General features: G+C 46.1%; 1 protein-coding gene across 2 annotated transcripts in view; it reads left to right on the top strand.

Annotated features, from left to right (window-relative positions):
* Nucleotides 1-23,669, top strand: part of KLHDC10 (kelch domain containing 10) — a 31,668-nt gene that overhangs the window by 2,526 nt on the left and 5,473 nt on the right. The window contains exons 2-7 of one of the 2 annotated variants that reach the window (XM_054015041.1): nucleotides 11,876-11,965; nucleotides 15,039-15,260; nucleotides 15,862-16,016; nucleotides 19,955-20,103; nucleotides 20,788-20,872; nucleotides 23,550-23,616. In XM_054015041.1, coding sequence (XP_053871016.1) covers nucleotides 11,876-11,965; nucleotides 15,039-15,260; nucleotides 15,862-16,016; nucleotides 19,955-20,103; nucleotides 20,788-20,872; nucleotides 23,550-23,616 — 768 coding nt within the window. The remainder of the gene's footprint in view (nucleotides 1-11,875; nucleotides 11,966-15,038; nucleotides 15,261-15,861; nucleotides 16,017-19,954; nucleotides 20,104-20,787; nucleotides 20,873-23,549; nucleotides 23,617-23,669) is intronic. The other variant, XM_054014975.1, reaches the window with a different exon arrangement.

The following is a 23,669-nucleotide window of genomic DNA, read 5'->3' on the forward strand; positions in this document are numbered from 1 at the left end:
TGTTAAGCTACGACTACAGCTTTGTGCAGTTGCTGTATGGACTGAAATATCGGCTCTCTTAACACGGGCCCGATATTTCAGTCCATACAGCAACTGCACAAAGCTGTAGTCGTAGCTTAACAGTTAAAGCTGACTTGAAAAATGAATCCTTTTTGCTTCTCTGACATACACCTCTACCCCGATAGAACGCTGTCCTCGGGAGCCAAAAAATCTTACCGCGTTATAGGTGAAACCGCGTTATATCGAACTTGCTTTGATCCGCCGGAGTGCGCAGCCCCGCCCCCTCCCCCCCCCGGGAGCGCTGCTTTACCGCGTTATATCCGAATTCGTGTTATATGGGTCGTGTTATATCAGGGTAGAGGTGTATAAAGAAGGCCTGAGGTCTTAAAAGGAGGGGGGTGGTGGTGAGGGTTTGTATGTATGTGGTTTTTTTTCTTGGAGGATTTCTTGGTTGCAGGTGGGGAGTATGAGTTCTTGCATCTTAACTGAATGTTTGGCACGTGGAGAAAAATTGTCTGTGTTAAAGATTCAAGTTTTCGCTAGGCATGGGAGATTGAGATATTAACAAAGAAGAGTTTTAAATGGTCTGCTGAAAACGTCTTCCCTTCCTCTGACTTACTTGGCTTTCACTTTCTTGTGATGACACTTCACTAATTCAGTAGTCGACGTAGTCTTCTGTGGCAGACACGATCTGAATGTCTAGTGTGTCTTAAAAAGAAATGTCAAGCCTTTCAGACTCGCTGTATATGGCATAAGGAAGGAGGAAAATACTTGTTTGCAGGTCAAGTTTAACATTCACGATACAAATTCTTCCCTTTCCCTCTTTTTAGACCCTAACTTTACTCCTGCTTATTACTGTATTTACTTGGTCATTTTTTTTGTAACTAAGCATTACATATACTGCCGGACATGCTTTATGACAGGATGCAAGCAGTAACCTGTATGATCTGAAGTTTCTTTTTTGTGTCCCATATTTGGGTGTTTGCAGGTGGAATGGGATTATATAAAATTTGTGGAAAGCAACTTAAAATATTCTATGCAATGTTGCATTTTTTTTAAGCAACACAAACACAAGCTTTGGGTGAAAAATTTTCCTCTTTCATGCACTGGTATTCTGAAAAAATGCAATTCATACATAATGAGAATTCTGATCTAAATATCCTATTAGAAAGATTCTTGTGTGTGAGGCTTATGGCCAAGCTGATCAGTCAACATTGTTTTCAGAGGTTTCCGTTACTCTTAATGCTGGGATATTGTGTCCCCTATAGTCATGTAACTGTCTCACTAATCGTGGATCACTACTCAGTGATCAACTGCACAACTTAAAAATTGCCAAGGTGTCCAGCTGTGATGGAAAGTTTGGAAGATGAGAAGTTTGAGGACCAGAATGGAGAAATAAACATGTTCACCAAATCTTGAAGTGCTGCTGCAGCCTGAGCCAATTCAGTGGGGATAGACATCTTAGAAATACCATAAACAGAAGAGACGGTTACAGTTTCTTAAAGGGATGAAGTATTGAAGCAGGAAGGAGAGGAAGTTGAGTCTTAGGCCTTGTCTGCATGGGACTTTTGAACATGTTTGAATTCTCTTGAATGGATTTTAACTAAAATAGTTTCAAACTTGGTTTGTCTGGCCACTGTTGAAACTGCCTTAAAAAGTGAAGGTGGGATCTAAAAGTCAGTATCAATTTGCCCTTTTAATTGGTGGTTGGGAGGGCTAAAACTTTGGATTTGTCCTCTGTAGGGGTCCTACTCCAAAGACCTTGCTGATGTCCTCCAGCAACAAAGAAGGAAGTTGGAAATTCCACATTTTGAAAATGTGGGTGGGGAAGAGAGTATTGAGGGCATGTTTATGCAATGTAAAGAAGCAGTAAAGAGCACAAACAATTTTTACTTTACAATTCCTTTTCGAGAGGATACTACAGCTGGAAGACTAGGATGAGCAGTGATGCGAGTTGTGAAGGGAGATGGTGGAATTGCCATCCTTGGAGCGATTTGAGGCAAGCCCCAGACAATTGTCTGTCATGCTCTAGGAATAATTAAATCCTGCTATGCTGAAGGCGGATTGATCTAAATGATCTCTTAAATGCTCATTCCAACCCAGATGAATCTGAGACTTGCTTGTAAAGGATAAAGGATTCATAGTTGTACTTGGAAACAGTTTATCCATAGGAAACCGTAGACTGACATGACATAGTTGGGGATCCATATTCGAATTATCTTAATATATTTGGACATTGGTCCCTCACAAGAAAGCCTTCAGATGTTTCAGATATAGCTTAACTCTCCAGTTAAATGTCCATATTCCTCATCCGTATCCAGTTGTTTGTTGGATACAACTTTAGGCAAATGGGAATGAAGTGGAATGTGAATACTGAAAACATTTGCATCATGTGACACTTACTAGGCCTGAAAATGAGGGTTTAATGCTCTTTATCAGTGTGTGCTGTCTTTAGTTGGGAATCCAGCAGCCTCTTTTTGAATTCTTGTGATCTCAGTTTTGGCAGTCTTCCCATTCCAGGCTGGCAAAGTGTGAAACTTACTTTTTATTTCACTGACCGCTCTAAATGCTTCAACTGGAATACATCCTGGATGTTGATCCATTTCAGCTCAAATGCACGAGACTCTTGTATTCCATCAAAGTGAGGAAACATTTGTAGCTTTGTTTAAAGCAACTAAAACAGATTAGAAATTTCACTAGCTTATACAATACTGAGAGCCTGTATCTGGGTTGCTTCTCTTACAGCTTTTGAGTGGCTGCCCTCCCGTGCTTCTATTTCATCATGGAGTTGCTCTAAGAAACTCTCCATTTCCTGGTAGTTCAGTCTCTGGATATACCAATCTTTTACTTTTGGGGCAAGTTATCAAACAGTCCATCATCTAATAGTGGAGGAGTCAGCTAGACCTGGTCTAACTGAAGATCATAGTGCAGCACTTCAATTTTATGTTAGTTGGAACAAGTATGATGGCACCTGGGGTCCATTTATGCTAGTGTCTTTGTCACAAGCAGGCAACACATGTGGTAGAAATCAGCCTAGAGCTGTCTGTTGTGACTGCAGATAGCAATCACTGGGATACGATTGCATAAAGTGGTGCAGTATTGTTTTTCTGACCTAAGTACACCTCTGTTTCGATATAATGCTGTCCTCGGGAGCCAAAAAATCTTACCGCGTTATAGGTGAAACCGCGTTATATCGAACTTGCTTTGATCCACTGGAATGCGCAGCCCTTCCCCCCCGGAGCGCTGCTTTACCGCGTTATATCTGAATTCATGTTATGTGGGGTCGTGTTCTATCGGGGTAGAGGTGTATTCCTCAGTTTCAACAAGCCATTTACAATGCTGGGTGGAACAGATTACAGTGGTTTGAACAGCTCATCTGGAAAATAGTGTATTTCACCAGTAATAAACGGTTCAGATGCCTTTCGTGAACTTAGTTAAACTGCCATGGTCATAATCCTCGATTGCCTTTTTACGTGTCCGAAGAGGTTTTGTTATCTACCTATAATGAATTCATAAGCATTTGCAAGTCCCATACTGCACCCCAGCACTGTTTTGTGCTAACTTTCTAAGCGTCGTGATATTTAGAGCACCCACTTCTGCCTGCTCAAGCCTTTCAGCCTTGAAAAGTTAATTGAAAATAAGCATGTTGCACGTGTACAACATGCCTTTCAAATGCTTACCTTGTTCAGATCTAATGAAGCCATAGCTTGTCCTCGAGAGTTAAAGACAATGACAGCTTGCGTTGGACGCACTCTTCACTGCAAAGTTAACTTTAGTGTTGCCTCAAACTACAGTCCTGTCGACACACACACAAGCCCTTAACTCAGGCCTGGTGGTGCTTTTAACTTGATTTGGCTGGCCCCAGAGGGAGGATAGGCTAAAATATCAGTGAACACAACTTGTCGGCTGATAACATGACCACTCTGTAGTGTAGATGCAGGCTAGTGCTGCTCATCCTCCAGCGCTTTCCCACGCTTTCCCCCATGTGCTCATAAAAGACAGACCAATTCGCTCATGATTTGCGGAGGGAGAATTCATTGAGTAGTAACGTTTATTGCAACACACACAGCCCTGGGATGTGCCCCCAGAAGTCTTAGTGTCGCACACGAATGAGTGCAGCGCTGGTGGAGATGCAGCAACTTGAGTGCTGTAGCAACCAGTGTGGTTGCTCTGACTCAAGCTAGATAAGCTCAAGAGGAGTAACTGGAGTGTAGATAACTTGAGTTAACTGCAGTGAGTGAAGACGTGCCCTACGAGGGAGTCGGTCGCATGTGTAGAGAGAGTTCTTGTGGCCAAACTTGACGCAACTTAATGGGGAAGATGTTTTTCAAATGCGCAAATGGTAGCTTGAAGCCTAAGTGCTATTGACTTTGAAAATCTCCCTCTGTCTTTCTGGGACTGTAACTACGGTGATCAGATAGCAAGTATGAAAAATGGGGACACTTTTTTTTTTTTTTTTCCGGGCGGGGGCAGTATAGATACCTATATAAGACAAAGCCCCTGTGTCATAACTATAAAGGGAAGGGTAACAGCCCTCCTGTGTACAATACTATAAAATCCCTCCTGGCCAGAGACTCCAAAATCCTTTTACCTGTAAAGGGTTAAGAAGCTCAGGTAACCTGGTGGACACCTGACCCAAAGGACCAATAAGGGGACAAGATACTTTCAAATCTTGGTGGGGGGAAGGCTTTTGTTTGTGCTCTTTGTTTTGGGAGAGTTCGCTCTTGGGACTAAGAGGGACCAGACATCAATCCAGGCTCTCCAAATCTTTCTGAACAAGTCTCTCATATTTCAAACTTGTAAGTACAGCCAGGCAAGGCGTGGTAGTTTTATGTTTGTTTTCTCAACTTGTAAATGTACCTTTTACTAGGGTGTTTACCTCTATTTGCTGTAACTTTGAACCTAAGGCTAGAGGGAGGTCCTCTGGGCTCTTTAAGTTTGATTACCCTGTAATGTTATTTTCCATCCTGATTTTACAGAGATGATTTTTACCTTTTTCTTTAATTAAAAGCCTTCTTTTTAAGAACCTGATTGATTTTCCGTTTTTTAGATCCAAGGGGGTTGGATCTTGATCCACCAGGAGTTGGTGGGAGAAAGGAGGGAGGATGGTTAATTTCTCCTTGTTTTAAGATCCAAGGGGTTTGGATCTGTATTCACCAGGGAATTGGTGAAGGTCTCTCAAGGCTACCCAGGGAAGGGAATTAGCACATTGGGAGCGGTGGCAGCGGACCAGATCTAAGCTGGTAGTTAAGCTTAGAAGTTTTCATGCAGGCCCCCACATCTGTACCCTAAAGTTCAGAGTGGGGAAGGAGCCTTGACACCCTAATATTGGGATTTCTGCTCAGCCTAATCATAACAGGTAGACCTTACTGGCTGCTACTGACTCTTATCTCGCCCCTATTCTTTTCTTTTTACATACTGTAGCTTCTTTCAAAGGTGTAATGAACAAACTGTCAAGTGAATTGTCTGAAACTTACTGTCTATGCAATAGATCAAAGCAAACCACAAGCATTTTGTGTCACGTACACACAGATCTGGATAAACTCAGTGGATTGTAGGGAGAGGATGTCGAAACTTGAGAACTAGAATTCTAATTTCGGGAACTGCTTCTGTACCACAATCCTTTCTAGGCCAGTAACTGAGTATCAAACTAGAGAAGGTGAGTGAGGTAAACTTCTAAAATGCACACGGGAGGGGTTGGAAACGAAACTGGTGTGATTTGTTTGCAGGGGAAACGTCTTTGTTTAAGCCTGTGAAAATAAAACTGAACAAAAAGCATCTAAACCCTCCGCTTTTGCTTCCACGTTCAGAGGAAAACTGCCCCCACTGTGATCACCCCTCTGGTAAGAGTGCTCACACAACAAGCCCTTTTTACTATGGTGTGGCAGTTATTTTTTTAAGCAGGGCTTATTAAAATGCATTTAGCGCTTCTGAGCCTAGAGCTGCAGGCAGCCATCTTGCTGAAAAGAATGTCACCTGTGACTGGCATCCTGAGGGCCCTATGAAAGAGACACTAAACTAGTCTCCATCCTGCTTCACCAGTCGGTTCTGACTGCTTAAACCATTGCTACTCAGTGTTCAAGCGAGTTTAAAAACGGATTTAGCCTCGCCTGCAGCTCTAGGCTCAGAAAGAACTGTATTGAGAAGCCTTGAAATGGGTGTTGTTTGCCGTGACAAGGAGTTCTTCCCATGTGAACGGAATGAGTGCAGCTTTCCTTTAAAATTGGACACCTGTGGAAGTTCCATTTGCGTGTCTGTTCTACTTCGGGTTCCAATAAAACCTGATAATTTAGAGCAATAATATGGCTGCCTTTGCATCGCTCTTAGACCTATTTTTTATTCCTATTCTGGGATTAAACTCCACCACACTGCATTAGAGTTTGCTTGTTGACTAATTTCTAATCCACAAGACTCTTGATCAGGAGTATTTTTCATTCTCTGTTTACAGGGCTGGTAAATTGCCCAGACACCTGATATCTACAGGGCAGTAAGATGTAAGTAGAGTGTCCATCGGTGAAGCTTGGGTAATAACCTGCTGAGAAGCCCATCCCTCTGGCTGATGGGAAGACAGTGTGTGTTGAGACTCCTATCAAGGTGCTGTCCCCTGGACCCTGCTCAGGGTCTCCATCTTCTCTATCTGGCTGCAGCTAGTTGCTGGCTGGGGATGAAGAAGTCACATTTCTGGATTGGACAGAGCTTGCCGGAAAGAGCTTTATTCCTTTCCCACATCGTGTCTCTTTGGGGAGAAGGGGGTGTATCCTGTTCCCCTGCAAATAGCTCCAGCCACTTGCACCTCGGCTCTTCCCAACAAGGGGATGAAACGGATGTGATTCTTATCCGTTTCACTTCTGTCCACAGGGTCCTGAATAGCAGCCGTGAAACTGACCAGGTTCTTGTCTGCTTCCGTCTGCTTCTTGGGACAGCTAAAGCACAGTAGCCATCTCGAGTCGTCTCTCCACAGATTTAGGAAGAAAGCACTGCATCAGTTCCCCCTGTGACGATAACTACCCAGGCACTAGGCTTCGTAATTCCGTTTAAGAACAACAAAACTTAAATTCTGCCGAAATTGATGGTTTAGGCCCCTTTCACTCACTAGGAAAAGTTGAATTATTGTTGTGTTTCAGTTAAGCTCTGCTTTAACAACTCAGCCCTGATAAAGGGACACTGACTGGATTTCAGGCACTTGGTCTCAAAAACTAGATTAAAGTGGCCTCTCTTTTGAAAATGAAAATCCTAATGGAAGAGTTCAGGGATACTAGGCAGACACCATATAGTACCTCTTCCTAAATCCTAAATAGGGGAGAGATTGTTAGCTTATGTGGCAGTTACTACTTTATTGTATAAGTCGGGCCAGTGGCAGGATGCCAGCGTTTCTTTTCCTTAGATAAAAAAGATGATAAAATGGAAGGCAAATTCCTTTGTCCACTAAACTTGTCTTGCTGCTCTGCCTGAAGTCCCTCTTACCGTACATTTTTGCTGCTTGTCTTCAGTGGCTGAGTTGCTTTCTTTGTGCCTTGCAGTTCAATTATATATAAGAAAAATTATATTGCGTGGTTGAAATATGGGTGGGAAAAAATCCAGTTGACTTTAGATTGCAGTCACGTCATGGAGAAGTGACTTGATTAGTCCTATCTTAGAACCCTTTTGAGGTATGGCCATGTGTAGGGTTACCATACGTCCGGATTTTCCCGGACATGTCCGGCTTTTGGGGGCTCAAATCCCCGTCCGGGGGGAAATCCCCAAAAGCTGGGCATGTCCGGGAAAATCGGGAGGGCTCGGTGGTGCTCGGCCGGGCCGGCGGTGCGGGGCCGGGGGCATGGTGCCGGGCCGGGAACCAGGGTCACAGTGCCGGGCTGGGCGCGGGGCCGGAGGGAGAGCCGGGGGCGCGGGGCCGGGCCGGGAGCCGGTCAGCCGGGCCGGCGGGGAGCCGGTCAGCCGGGCCCGCGGGGAGCCGGTCAGCCGGGCCGGCGGGGAGCCGGTCAGCCGGGCCCGCGGGGAGCCGGGCCGGCGGGGAGCCGGTCAGCTGGGCCCGCGGGGAGCCGGGCCCGCGGGGAGCCGGGGAGCTGGGGGATGCGCCGGGTCGCCGGGGGCCGGCAGTGCTGGGCGGGCCGGGGGTGGTCGGCCGGGGGCCGGGGCCGGCACCCCAGGGCCCGAGCCGACCCAGGCTGGAGCCGCCGGGGGGCCAGCCTGGGCCGCGCCTCCTCCCCCCCACATTCCCCTTACCTGCTTCAGGCTTCCCGCGAATTAAATGTTCGCGGGAAGCAGGGGAGGGGGCGGAGACTTTGGGGAGGGGGCGGGGGTGTGGGCGGGGCTGGGGGCGGGGCCGTGGGCAGTGGAGTGTCCTCCATTTGGAGGCACAGAATATGGTAACCCTAGCCATGTGGCAGTGTTTCAATGTCACGCTGTTTGCCTGGATTCTTCTCCTCTGAAAGTCCCTGCTGCCTTGCTTGGTTTTATGTCAACCAAATTAGCTTTGGAGCCTTAAAACTGGGAAAGCAGAACTGACAATCTGCTCTGCTGTGCAGAACTTTGTACTTTGAAGCCATTTTGTGTGATGACTCATTTTCCTCCCCCTCCCCCAAGTGCATACCATTTCAATCACTTCCTATTCTGATATTCACTGCATTGAAACTAGCAATATGCTTCATATACTCCTTGCATAATGCAGGTGATGGGGTAAAAATCAGTAACTTTATATCCGACATCTCGTACTGGAGTTTTCCCCTCTCTCATTCTCGGGTGCAAATTGATCTAAGGCTTAGCAGAAATGGTGTTTATCAGAGGGGTATGAGTCAGTTTATAACCCATTGTATTGTAATATCATACCATCTTTTCCCAGACTTCTGAGAGTAGAAAGGGCTAGTACAGTATGAAGGATTGGTTGCCTAAGGAGCCCAGGCGGGGAACATTCTTCTCTCCGAAGCCTTTGGCTTCTCATATACTTGAAGCAGACTTCTAAACAAAGTAAGAGGCGCTCCGGGTTCCCCAAGCGTTACCTGTTTGCATAGAGTGGAAATCCTCCACTTTAGCTTCCAGACTACTGCTCTAAGAGGATTTGCTAAAAGGAGCAAAGGAGATGGTGAAGTGGCTCTAGTCTAAGTTTCAATTATTGTCAGCTGGTGGGGTGGTGGTTATATTACTAGAGTACCCAAAGGAACCAGTCTGAATTGAGATCCCCATCGCAGTGGACTCCATCAATGTAGTAAAAGGAAGGGCTCTGCCCTAAAGAGCTTTCTAACTCCTTCAAAAGACAAAGCAAACAGGTAGATACTGTCCACAATGGAGAGGGCGTGGGTGAGGGATAATAGGAATGGGAACGCAGTGGTACCCAGATTAGCAATGTGTACCACAGATAGGAGTCAGGGTGATTTAAAGATGCAAATGAAAAGTTTAATGTGTAGCTGTATAGTCTGAAATTGAACTGGCAAGAACCTATTTGGATGGTAATGTTGGCTTCTGATGTCTTTTCCTGATTATCTTGGCAAATGAATCACTCTCTGTTTTTAATCTCTTTATGAGAGTGAGATCTTGGAATGACTCATACAGATACACCTCTACCTCGATATAACGCTGTCCTCAGGAGCCAAAAAATTGTACTGCATTGTAGGTGAAACCGCGTTATATTGAACTTGCTTTGATCCGCCGGAGCGCGCAGGCCCACCCCCCCGGAGCACTGCTTTGCTGCGTTATATCCAAATTAGTGTTATATCAGGTCGCGTTATATCGGGGTAGAGGTGTATGTGGATCCAATCCTGCTGTTGCTTATTTATGCAGAATTCCCATTAACTCCGTTGGGTTCTGCATATGCCTAACCAAGGATGGAATTTGGACTCCAGTCTATTTGTATCTAAGCACTCCCTTGACTTCCTGGTTGATCTGTAGTTAATCCGGAGCTTTATTATGTGTTTTATCTTACTAACTTTAAAGGTGACCTGCAAAGAATGTTTGCTTTTTTTCGTGATTGCTTTATGATAGTCAAAAGTTTGAGATTTTAAAAATTTTTCTTTTCTGCTTGTCTTTTACATACAAATACAGGTGGTTTATCTTCTTATTTTCCCTGGAAGACTCTATGGACAAATGGAGAGATGGTAGGATTATGATATCAAAAATACCAAAGAAGTAAAAGGGGAAGTGATATTTATTCAAGCGCCAAAATCAATTTAATTCAATGCCTGACAAGCAGTTGAAAGATAAGTTTTTTTTTGTTGAAAAGATTCCATGCCCTGGACCTTCCAGTTGAGGGCTGAGAACTCCCATTCCAGTTCTGTGTCCTCTAAAGAAACCTCCAGCAAAAAAGTGAACAAGGAAGAGAAGATGCTTCTGACATTAAACAAATGAATCAAACTCCTGTTAGACTGTATTCATTATAAGCCAACCAAAAAGGATCGATGTTTCAGTTTTTCCCTTTGCAGATCACCTTTAAAGCATCAGATAATCTTAATTAAATAAATTAATGTAGATTTGAGGCCAATAGCCTTTTGGTTACTGACTTAACACATGTATCAGGTGACTCTTGTTTGTGCACTAACATTTGGTATAGTTTCTTCATTGGCTAATAACATTATATTGAACAAGGACAGCAGTATTGTACAGGAGGCCAGTCCTGGTAGGGAATTATCTTTCATGTTAATGATGGCCAAAATGCATCCTGTATGCAATTTTTAACTTACCACTGTCTCATGCAAACCTCTTACTTTATTCAACACACATGCTGGTGTATGTTACTCAGCTCTGCAAAGCATTGCAGTTACTGTAAATGCTTTCTTTGCAATTCCAGAAGCATGAAACCTTGTCAGCAATGCAGAGTAAAATGTTAATAGTGGAGGGGAATTGAAAAGGGAAGTTGGTCACATTTGTTCTATTTTACTCAAGTTTGGGTCTCAATACCTGGAAGAGATCTGACAGATGGATAAAATGGGAGCCATGTCTGTATCAACAGAACTTGAATGAATTTGGCTTGATGTTTATTTGGTAATATTTGGTTTTGATGTTTATTTGGTAATTGATAATAAGTGTGGATCAAATCCACTTTTTCTTTGAGCCATTCTGACTCCAGTGCTGAGATCACATCGCTAAACCTATATGTTCACTAAACCAAACTTAACCAGTTGACCTGGATGAGCGTCACACGTTAATCCTGTTGGCGCTGTAACATAGGGCGTGTTAAAAATACATACCTGCATCAAACCATTCCAATGATTTGCTGTAGGGATACAAAGGGATCTTTTAACAAACTGTCACATCTTATGTTAATTTCCATAATGCTGCCAAATTCATGAACACATTGGAAAGACAATTGGGGCTGGTGAACTTGAGATGTATTCCAATAACTGTAGTCCATTTCTGGTGATTTCTCCCTGTGGGGAAGAGATTGATTAATGCAGATAACTGAAAAACATGATTCAGAATAGTGTCACAGGGATCTCTCTCATCAGTGTCATGCACACTTTAAAATACACGTGCCACAGATGGAGCTAGTGACAAGATTTTTTTTACCAATTCATTGGGTTTTATCCCCCACTTGCTGCTCATTGGCTTTGTGTGAGCGATGACTGCTATGAAAAGCAGTTTGATTCCTAAAACCGCCTAAAACAGCTAATGAGTTTTAGCCACAAGGTGGCAGCACTCCACTACTGATTACTGAATTTGATCAGAACAAGTGTACACAATAGTTGTACCTTAATCTGTCAGACTAGGAACCAGTTTAAGCACATCTGCTTCTTTTGGGTGTTAAAACCTGTTAACCTTTCTGGGCTGATAGTTTGCACCATCTTTAGTGATAATGCTTTATATTTTTCTTGATGCTTAACTTGCTGCTGCTACTGTTATTGCTGTGTGTATGTATCTGACTCATTGCTGGTAATTGTGGTAACAGGCTCTAAGAAGAAAATACGATTGGTCCTAATTAGACGCTTCCCTCGGTCTCGTCCCATCCTAAAGGTCCGTAAGAGGTCTTTCAGAGCAGGTGGGTGGCGCTGATCACAGATCACTGTGTGGGTGATGGGAACCTCTTCTAAATTCTGCGCTTTCCAAATGCTGCGTAAGGAGTGCTTGTGGTTTTGGTGTGTATAAGCACAGGTGTTTAAAGGTGTGCTTGTCCATATCTGTATGTTGCTTGTTGATCTGACTTTCTAAAATGGGGAATTTTGTGAATTGCAACTTCAAAACAAGAGCACTTTTGTACTCTTGCCAAATCACCTTGTATGTGACATCTATCCTGTGTAGAAAACTGATCATTGAAACACACTAGGTGCAGGTCTCATGATGACTGGTACATGTGCCGTAGGACCCCTGCTTCATTCAGCAAATGGGCAGTTATTCAGTGTTTCTCTTTACTCTCCATATTCAGTATCAGGCCCCCGGTCTCATTTACTGTACACCATCCAAAACCTGCACTGAATACAAAATTAGTAATTTCCTCTTGGGCATTTCTGTGTCGGTCTCCCCATAGTATTTGTGTTTCAACTTCATTAGTGCTTATATCCTCATGATGCTCTTGTGAGATTACATGGTGACATTCCCATTTTGCATGTGGGAAACTGAGAGATTAAGGCCAAAATTGCAAAATTTCCTAGAAGCTGCTAGAAAAGTTCAGCCCAAAGATGGAGCATCTTCAGTAAAGAATGTTTGGGGAATTTAGCTGCTAAACTCTGACTCTCTGAGCATGTGTGAACTGAAGTTTTTTCAGTTTAACTTGGTCAGATTTGGGCAAATTCTCACAGGCACGGAAAAAGGCACATGCTTGACCCCAGGGTGACCCTCCTGCCAAACGTCATCTCCCTGTGCCAAAAGCATGGCGGCACTACAGCTTCTCAGCGATGGCTGGAAGAATTTTTTTTTTTTTAAGGATCAAACACTTCCCCTACTCTTTTTCTTGGAAACAGCTGAACTGTTCTAGCTGAAACTTACATATAGAAAAGCCCAGAGGCAAACACCTAGCGTGGGAAATTTCAACTTGAATGGCTAAAATTAAGTAAAGTTATCAGACCCTGGTTTTTCTTATTTATAAAGGAAAGTGTCAGGCAATTTGAGCTATAGGTGATGCTATCTTCACTGCCTATACTAGTTTCAGCACGCTGGGACTTCGCTCTTATATGGGTGTGGTTGTTGTATGTTCAGCTCCAGAACATCTGACTACTGGAATAAACTGGTCCACTGAGTTAGAAATGCAAATAAAAGTCTTTTCCCTGAGTAACAGCCCTTTGCTTATCCAGAGTGATGTTGGAAGAGGGGCTCCTGGGAAACTCTTTCTGCTGTTAGCTTTCCTAGGGTACGTCTTCACTACCCACCGGATCGGCGGGTAGTGATCGATCTATTGGGGATCGATTTATTGCGTCTAGTGTAGACGCGATAAATCGGTCCCCGATCTCTTTGCCACTCCACCGTGGCGAGAGGCGGAAGCGGAGTCGACGGGGGAGCAGCGGCCGTCGATCCCACGCCATGAGGACGCGAGGGAAGTCGAACTAAGATACGTCGACTTCAGCTACGCTATTCTTGTAATTCTAGGGATTACCCCCCCCCCTTCCCTCCAGTGTAGACCAGGTCCTAGAGACAGGTGGCTCTGGGGATGTTTTGAAAGCAGCAGATGGCGATGCTTACCAATGGGCATTTCAGGAAAATGGTGGAGTTAGAGAAGCACAACTGGCTATTTTAACCACATCGTCTGTGGCTCCAGGTCATGAAGAGGAAGCATCCTGTCTGGTCATAGCTGCAAGACTGGGCCTGATTCTCCGTGTGTATTGAACTAAAACAAGCTGAGCGTTATGTTCTGATCGCTTGTCCATGGGCAGTGACGATTTCAAGTGTCACTCTCCAGTAAGAATGTGGCTGTCCCAGGTCTTAGCCTGTGGTCTTTAATCTATCAGGAAGACGTAAAATTGCTGCTGTCTCTGCCACCGAGCTTATTCTGTTTGGTGCTATCCCTTCTCACCCCCACATTTTAGCCCCTAATCTGAGAGGGATTCATGTGTTGTTCTGTGCTGGGGTTCCCTTCCGTGTGAGCGTGGAGTGGTGCACAAGGGCAAAGGGGGGAGCACAGGAGAGTGACTCTGAACCGGCGTTAATGACAGCTCTGCTGCGTGGTGGCAAAGTTGTTGCTGCCTAGTAGTAGGAACGAGGCCTACGCAGAGCATGTAGATCCAAATTTTATTTGGCACCAGCATGATCTTCAGTATGTGGGGTCATCTTGGATTTGCCCGCACCCTGCCCTTTTTACCTTCTGCTATAGGGAAGGTGCAGGCATGCGAAGATCTTCCATTTGGGGAGGTGCGTGTCAATTGCCTACCCTCTCATGTAGCCTGTGTTCTCTCTTGGGTTCCCTACTGTGCTCCAGGCAGTATTAAGGCCTTTGTGTTGGTCTATCAGGAGATTGTTACTGTGCTGTTCTGAAGCTTAATTGACTACTGTTTGACTTAGTTCCATAGATGTGCAAGGTGCTTTCCAGACACACACAAGCGACATCACAGACACACACAAGCTTGCAATCTAGACACAGCCCCGCAGGAGCTAACGATAAAGGGTAGTGTAGGAATTAAAGAAGAAGTGAGGCTAAACCATGGCATGTTCACTGTTCCCTCTCAACATTTTAATATAACCCTTTGGGACAGTGTCCGGAATGAAACCCGTAAAAGGGAGCTCCGAGGAAGGATTTGAAAGACCATGGAGGATGTCCGATGTATAACAGAGCGTCTGAATAGGCAAGGTCTGATTGGACGAATAGGGTAGTCTAGGATGAGGTGTAACCTGCAGGCCCTTGAAGACAAGGTGTCGAGAGAAGACCTTTGCAGAGAGACGGAACTTCTCATAATGGAAATATCAATTCCTTAGCATGTGCATGCACACAAAAAAATAATAAAAATTGCCGTTTAACTCTAGCTGTTCCAGTTGGAAGCTGAAATTTCATCCACTTCAGTGTCCGCCTTTGATCCCCCCCAAAACGTTCAAACCTAGCTCCTTCCTTCCTTGGCTCCCCAAATCTTGCTGACCCTGCTTTCTCCACTCTGTGTATGCTTAGTAAAAATAACTTCCTCCTGCTGCAGGTCACCGAGCCCCACCAGCAAGGAGCGGCCATCGTTGTGTAGCAGATAACGCCAACCTGTACGTGTTCGGAGGGTATAACCCGGACTACGATGAGTCTGGCGGGCCAGAGAATGAAGACTACCCTCTCTTCAGGGAACTTTGGCGATATAACTTTGCTACAGGCGCATGGCATCAAATGGGCACCGAGGGCTACATGCCTAGAGAACTAGCATCCATGTCACGTGAGTACGGGAATTCAGTTACCATGTGTGAAATCTGTTCTAGCGGAATGCCCTAGTGCTGTGCAGATCCATCTGTGTAAAGACAACGTGGTGTAACTAGAGCACGAGAGAGAGAAGCGAGAGAGCTGTGCTCCGTTTTGACTCTCCCACGGACTTGCTGTGTGTCTGTGGGCAGGTCACTAGTACTGTCGCCCTCTTTCATCTTACCCACCTGCTTCCTAAAGGGCCTGCCATAAATCTAAAATGAGGAGTGATTTCTGGGTGCCCAACTTGAGGCAGCTTGACGGGGCCTGATTTTCAGAGGACTGGTGCCCAGCGCTTGCTGAATATCAGCCCTCTTAAGGCATCCAAAAATTGACCTCCCAAATCACTAGCTGCCCTTGAAATTGTAGGCCCCTGTCACCATAGCCTCCTTACCTTTCTCCTGTGCAGCACTCCGAGATCTGCAGGTGACGAGCACTCAATGCAGAGTATTCTGCCTTCCCTAAATGCAAGCCTGAAATGTTAGCTCTTCGTCCTCTCAACAGAGACAATAATAGCGCAGTCCCTTTCTGTTCTCCCAGCGCGGCACGTGACCCAAACCTGTGCTCCTTTTTCCTAGTTGTGTTGCATGGGAACAACCTGTTGGTATTTGGCGGCACCGGGATCCCATTTGGGGAGAGCAACGGCAATGACATCCACGTCTGCAATGTGAAGTACAAGCGATGGGCCCTGCTCAGCTGCCGAGGGAAGAAACCCAATCGAATATATGGACAGGTACCAAGGGAAACCTAGGGTGCAAAAGGCAGCCCTTATTAAGTAGCCTTCTAATGCCCCAAATGGATGGGGTGCAACTCTGCCCCACTTCGCTTAGAAGATATGCATGTGCTAAGCTACCTGTTCATTGGACGTTCAGTGGTTCTTTGTCTAGTGCCTTCCCCCTCCCCTCTGCTTGTGGCCAGGACTGTTGTCCTTCGAAGGGTGTGTCTACACTTAGAACACTACAGCAGCACAGTTTCAGCGCTTCAGGGTAGATGCTCACTACAGCGACAGGAGGGGTTCTCCCGTTGCCATAGGGAAATCCACCTCCCCAGGAGGAGATGGTGTGAGGTGGACAGGAGAATTCTTTTGTCGACCTCGTTGTCTACACCGGGGGTTAGGTTGGCATGGTTACGTCTCTCCGGTGTGAAAAATCCACCCCCTGAACGACAAAGCTATGCCAATGTAAGTTCCCAGTGCTGACCCGCCCTTACATTTTGTCAGAGATCAAAAGTCTAATAGAGGCTTGTCGGTGGTAGAACAATAGGAATCGATGCTTGGAAGTTTTTAATGGAAGTGGATTGGCCAATGCAGTGTTAGTGCATCAAAGTCAACCAATGGAAGGGAGCTTCTGTGGCTGTTCTTTGTCAGTTTCTGTGGTATGGAAACTTCAGAAGATTTAATGCTCACAAACCACAATGTCAGATAGTAAAGTCTCTCTGTAACACATCTAATATTCTTATTTGTAAGCCACTCTTGTGGTACCACTCGTGAGAAATCTTGAGTTAAATAGCCTGGTATAGATGAGAACAACCTATCCCCTTATGCACACACATAGTAGATTAGGGTTACCATACGTCCGGATTTTCCCGGACATGTCCGGCTTTTGGGGGCTCAAATCCCCGTCCGGGGGGAAATCCCTAAAAGCCGGGCATGTCCGGGAAAATCGGGAGGGCTCGGTGGTGCTCCGCCGGGCCGGCGGTGCAGGGCCGGGGGCATGGTGCCGGGCCGGGAACCAGGGTCACAGTGCCGGGCCGGGCACGGGGCCGGAGGGAGAGCCGGGGGCGCGGTGCCGGGCCGGGAGCCGGTCAGCCGGGCCCGCGAGGAGCCGGTCAGCCGGGCCCGCGAGGAGCCGGTCAGCCGGGCCCGCGAGGAGCCGGTCAGCCGGGCCCGCGAGGAGCCGAGCCGGCGGTCAGCCGGGCCGGCGAGGAGCCGGGGGCCGGCGGGGAGCCGGGGGCCGGCGGGGAGCCGGGGGCCGGCAGTGCTGGGCGGGCTGGGGCCGGCACCCCAGGGCCCGAGCCGACCCAGGCTGGAGCCGCCGGGGGGCCAGCCTGGGCCGCGCCTCCTCCCCCCCACATTCCCCTTACCTGCTTCAGGCTTCCCGCGAATTAAATGTTCGCGGGAAGCAGGGGAGGGGGCGGAGACTTTGGGGAGGGGGCGGGGCTGGGGGCGGGGCCGTGGGCCGTGGAGTGTCCTCCATTTGGAGGCACAGAATATGGTAACCCTATAGTAGATGTCATCTCCGCTTGCATCTAGGTACTGTCCCCAAGTGAGGGATGTATAAAGCGTATTCACCGTCCCCAGCTCGGCACTCGCTGGGCTGCAAGATACTGCCTGTGTGCCAGAGAAGTGTCCACATCTCTGCTACTGCCTGGGATCATTTGTGCTACCTCCTTCTTGACCGCACCTTTGCCCAACGCTGTAAATGGATGGACATTTAACACTCTGGAATTGTAAAGGCTGCCTTGTCTGCCATCTTGCATGCATCGTTTGCCATGCAAAGGGTTTTCATCCTCGTCACTGATACGTGCTAATTATATGTCTGTGATAAAACGCTCACCATTCTGGTCTCTGGTCAGCCCAGTACAGATTCACAAGGTTAATTGTGGTTGGACTTGAACGTTCAAACAGCCCCTAGTGCACTGATCTGCCTTTTTGTGCATTCAGAACTCAGCAGCTCTGAGTGCCTTGCTTGCTATTCAGACTGTCGCTTTCCCTCTTTGAATCCTTCCACATGCTTCATTTTGCCTCTCATATCAAATTTAAGCTTCTCGATGTGACAGTGGGAATGTTCTGTAATATTTTTTCTGAAGCCGGTGTGTACCTCAGTTTCCCCTATGCACTGCAGGGTTACCTGGGGGTAGAAAGGGTGGTTTGCTCTTTGCAGAGGCTCAGAGAGACAGGTTGGAATGGCTTCTAGCTGTCTGAATCTTAGGTCCCATATCAGTGGAGTATCTGAGAAGACTGGTAAATCCAGTCATCAGGACTTTAATACCTAGCAACCAATGACCTTAGATGGCCCATCTCTCTGCAGGAAACCAAGCAGTGTTTGCCCAGCTGGAGAACAAGGACTGGGAAGGCGCTAGGGGGTGGTTAAGGGTTGGCTGCTGAGGGCTTCTGGGGACACACACCTGAACTGAGACAGAGAGAGGTCAGATGGACTGTGCAGGAATTTGCTTTTCTCTGTGCTATCCAATGACTTCCCTATGCCATGTTCCTATCGACTAATAAACTCTTCTGTGTTACAATGCCGGGTTAGTGACACTGCAAATGCTGATGGAGGAGGTGCTTTGCTCCCTACAATTATACAAGTCTGCCTCAGTTGGACTCACTAATGGAGCTCCCGCTGTGCAGCAGGGCTGCTCATGGCCCCGATGTCCAGTCTAAGGAGGCGGGGAAGCTCTGGAGCAAGCGAGAGACCCTGGAGGTCTGGCACACTCAAGGGGTTCTGCCTAGAGACTGTTGGGTCCGGAGCACCAATCTTGTGGATCTGTGATGCTTTTCTTCCCTTTCATATTCTATCGCTGCTCTCATTTCTTACCACTCTGCCAGGAATCCTGGCTCATGCGGGAGGGAGACCTCAATGGTTTGAGCATTGGCCTGCTAAACCCAAGGTTGTGAGTTCAATCCTTGAGGGGGCCACTTAGGGATCTGGGGCAAAAATCTGTCTGGGGATTGGTCCTGCTTTGAGCAGGGGGCTGGACTAGATGACCTCCCGAGGTCCCTTCCAACCCTGAGATTCTATGATTCTGTGCTCCCCGTCGCTCATCTTTGCCTTCTCCGATGCTGCTTCATAGGCTCAGAACTCCTTTATCCTCCACGCGCCAGGTGCCCCTCTCCTTTCAAATCCCCTTCAAACTCTCTCCTGCTATAAAGCCTGCATATGATAATGTCGCCCTAGAGTGCGCTTCCGGATAGAACCAGTGCAGTAGGGGTTGCCTATTTAAAATGTAAGCGCCTCTGGGTAGGGCTCAGTATGTTGGTGATTAACTGCTGCCGAGGGACAAGTCTGGAGGGCCTTAGCGCTCCTCTAAATTGAAAAGCCTTGTTCTAAAGCAACTTCTTAGAGGGTTGGGATAGCTCAGTAGTTTGAGCATTGGCCTGCTAAACCCAGGGTTGTGAGTTCAATCCTTGAGAAGGCCATTTAGGGAACTGGGCTAAAAATCTGTCTGGGGATTGGTCCTGCTTTGAGCAGGGGGTTGGACTAGATGACCTCCTGAGGTCCCTTCTAACCCTGATATTCTATGATTCTGTGATCTTCTCTCCTTCCCTTTGTTGGGACTCTTCATGCAAAAATGTCATTAGTCCCCATTCTGCATTGACTGACTAGTACTGAGCAAGTGACCTGCTGGGTTTATGTGGCTTTCTCCAGGAAGGGACCCTCATTTCCCCATGGGGAAGCCACCCCCACTTGCTTTTATCCTACCCCCATTTTATGGGAAGTAGCTACCTGTCCACATCTACAGTGACTCCAGTAGGATCTGGTGAGCAGCTCCTGGCTGCCTCTTCCCCTCCTCTGCTGCATCCCTTCTGGAAATGTGGTTTTGTAAGTGATAAAAGGCCAGTTTTCTAGCGTATGCGTGGGTCATGAAGAGCAGAAATCTCACCTTCCTTCGCTCACTGAACTAACACGTCACTTCTAATAGGCCTGCCTTCTTTCTTTCCTTATCTTCCAGGCTATGGCTATCATTAATGGATCCCTATATGTTTTTGGAGGAACAACTGGTTACATTTATAGCACAGATCTACATAAATTAGACCTTAACACTAGGGAATGGATACAACTGAAACCAAACAACATGCACTGTGACATGCCAGAGGAGAGGTGAGATGCTGCCGTTTTTATATTCCCTGCAAGCTTTCGTTTGTTCCAAGATGCACATTTTGAAAGGAAATAGATGATAGACTTGATATGAAAAACTACTCTCTGCTCTAATGGCAAATGCATGATCTCAAGAGGGCTTTGTGACTAGGGAACACACTGTAACTTGTCTGAAGTGGGGAAAAATGGAAAAAGCTAATGGACGTGTTTATTAGCAATAGTCGTGTGTGTCTGAAGACTTGCATTTCTGGTGTATGGATCCCATGAAGGAAGTGGCAAACACCTCAATCTTGACACTAAAATTGGACTGCACAACACTAGAACAGTTGCAGGGCTCTGTGCTGGCTGATTGGTGAAGTGTGGGGAAGGAAAGGAGGCTGTATGTGACCCATCTCTCATCTGATCCTGTAATGTGATGTCAGAGATCAGAAGAAGATCAAGCTAGTTTTATGCAGGACAGTTGCAACAATACCTTACTTCTCTCAGGGTTTGGGTTTGCTGCCTGGGTTGCTCATGAAAGATCTCAAAGCACCCAAGTAAAACTCCTGCCACTGGAGACTGCTTTAGGACAACGGAGCTAGGTTGTATCAGCCTAAGCCACTCAAGCTAGTCATGTTTAGAATAGCTTTCAGTTCTGGACTGCAACGGAGTTATTAACTTCTTGTGATGCTGGCTTTGCACCCTCAGGTACAGACATGAAATTGCACATGATGGTCAGAGGATTTATATCTTGGGAGGTGGAACTTCCTGGACCGCTTATTCCTTGGATAAGGTAAAGAGATCAAAATAAATAAATGAAAAGACCTAGGCATTTGGCAGTGGAGGGGTTGAGGCAGAGCAGAGCACAGTCAGCACTCTCTCTTCATCCCCAGCATGCCATCCTAGTTTGACACTAGGGAAGGTGATAAGAATTGGGATTACCAGAAGAAGGGAGAAGAGCCTGTTATAAATGTACTCCTGGGGAAATTCGGCGCAACTATGCACGTGCAGAATTCCTGTCCCGCGCAGATTTCTTTGCTTCCCTGTGGAAAAATGACTTTCTGATGGGGAAGCAAGGGGAAGCCACAAGAGCGGTCACACGCCCTTCCCCAGCAGCACAAGTGCGTTGTTTTGGGCACCCGGAGCAGCCCACAGATCGGTAAATCATTGCGGGGGATGCCCTGCTGCTGGACATGGACCTCTGGGGCAGGCCCGGCACTTGCACTGTGTCAGGGTTGGATGCAGCCTCACTGCCGAGTCCATGTCCTGGGGGCGGAGGAACTGCAAGGTGATCTCCCACCTCTGTGCAGCCGGTCGCCTGTGTTCCTCACTGCCATGCTGGAGCCTCCCGAGTTTATTTATCGACAGATAAAATTTGCAGAATTTTTTTCTTTTGGGCGGCGAATTCCCTCGGGAGTATAAATGTCTGCGTAATTTAAAATATTGAATTGTGAAGGAATGAGTTTACTACCAATTTGTTGTGGTGAATCCCAAATTAAGAAGTCATTTGGTAGATTCTCAGCAATCACCACAGTTTCCCAAAGTAACTTGTAGTTCTGTTGATAAGGATCAACTTCTTGACATGGTTAAAGAAAAACGATGTTCTGCTAGAACAACTTTCCAGATGTACCATATGCGCCAAACTAAGGCGGCATTGATTGGAATCATTAAAAGGAATTGAATGATATTGGGATTCAGGCGTGTGTCTGTCTGACTGTCTCCTGTACTCCTTCTCCCCTCCGCCCCGACTTGTGCTCAATTTCTAATGGTAAATACTTTGTCTTCACTTCCTCTTTTTGTGGAGGAAATAGGTTTTAGATGCCAAGACACTTAATGGACAGGGAAAAAGAACAGGAGTACTTGTGGCACCTTAGAGACTAACAAATTTATTAGAGCATAAGCTTTCGTGGGCTACTGCCCACTTCTTCGGATGCATACAGAGTGGAATAAATATTGAGGAGATATATATACACACATACAGAGAGCATAAACAGGTGGGAGTTGTCTTACCAACTCTGAGAGGCCAATTAAGTAAGAGAAAAAAAACTTTTGAAGTGATAATCAAGATAGCCCAGTACAGACAGTTTGATAAGAAGTGTGAGAATACTTACAAGGGGAAATAGATTCAATGTTTGTAATGGCTCAGCCATTCCCAGTCCTTATTCAATCCTGAGTTGATTGTGTCTAGTTTGCATATCAATTCCAGCTCGGCAGTCTCTCGTTGGAGTCTGTTTTTGAAGTTTTTCTGTTGTAATATAGCCACCCGCAGGTCTGTTATTGAATGACCAGACAGGTTAAAGTGTTCTCCCACTGGTTTTTGAGTATTATGATTCCTGATGTCAGATTTGTGTCCATTAATTCTTTTGCGGAGAGACTGTCCGGTTTGGCCAATGTACATGGCAGAGGGGCATTGCTGGCACATGATGGCATATATCACATTGGTAGATGTGCAGGTGAACGAGCCCCTGATGGTATGGCTGACGTGATTAGGTCCTATGATGGTGTCACTTGAATAGATATGTGGACAGAGTTGGCATCGGGCTTTGTTACAAGGATAGGTTCCTGGGTCAGTGGTTTTGTTCAGTGATGTGTGGTTGCTGGTGAGTATTTGCTTTAGGTTGGTTATCCCTTCAAAAGTTTTTTTTCCTCTTACTTAATTGGCCTCTCAGAGTTGGTAAGACAACTCCCACCTGTTTATGCTCTCTGTATGTGTGTGTATATATATCTCCTCAATATTTATTCCACTCTGTATGCATCTGAAGAAGTGGGCTGTAGCCCACGAAAGCTTATGCTCTAATAAATTTGTTAGTCTCTAAGGTGCCACAAGTACTCCTGTTCTTTTTGCTAACACGGCTGCTACTCTGAAATGGACAGGGAGAGGACTTTAAATGATGTTACATTTTCAAAAACTTCATATTTGTCACAGTTCAAATGATTTGTCCTCATCTCCCTGTTCTTTGTGCTTCGTATCTTTCTTCCTAGATAATTATATCTTGATGCAACTAACTACTGCTGGGAGCGGGGAGAAGGGGAAATTATGTTTTTAAACAATAGAAATGTAAGACTGATGTAGTTAAACTCTGTGCTTCTTTCCTTCAACTGTGGGACTCTTTTTTCAGACTAGATACAACTATTACAGACTGTCAAACTTGTGTGTTGTGATGATGCTTTTCTGCCTGGATTTTATTGTGGGCACTGTTTTGTGATATCTCTTTGTGTCAAAACCAGGGTGAAAGTTATTTATAGTGGCTAGCAAAGATAAACCATGCTTGGCACTGCGTATGGCAGCTGAAGATAGTTTCTTGATGCTCTAACGTGTTGCGTACCCTCAATTCTTTCTGCCAGCAATGGGACTGAAGGGTGCTCAGCACCAGACCAGGATTGGGTCTCGTGCCGGTAGCTCCCTCTCCCTATTAATTTTATCCTGACAGCACCATATGAGCTAATGTGTCACCTTTGTCCTTCTTAAGATCCATGCATACAACCTTGAAACAAACACCTGGGAGGAAATTGCAACGAGACCTCATGAGAAAATAGGTAAGTTTGGGACTGCAGACTTCTTACTCTTTTATGTAAACAGGACGGCAGGG

This window comes from Malaclemys terrapin, chromosome 1 (assembly GCF_027887155.1).
Source record: "Malaclemys terrapin pileata isolate rMalTer1 chromosome 1, rMalTer1.hap1, whole genome shotgun sequence".
Lineage (NCBI taxonomy): Eukaryota > Metazoa > Chordata > Testudines > Emydidae > Malaclemys > Malaclemys terrapin.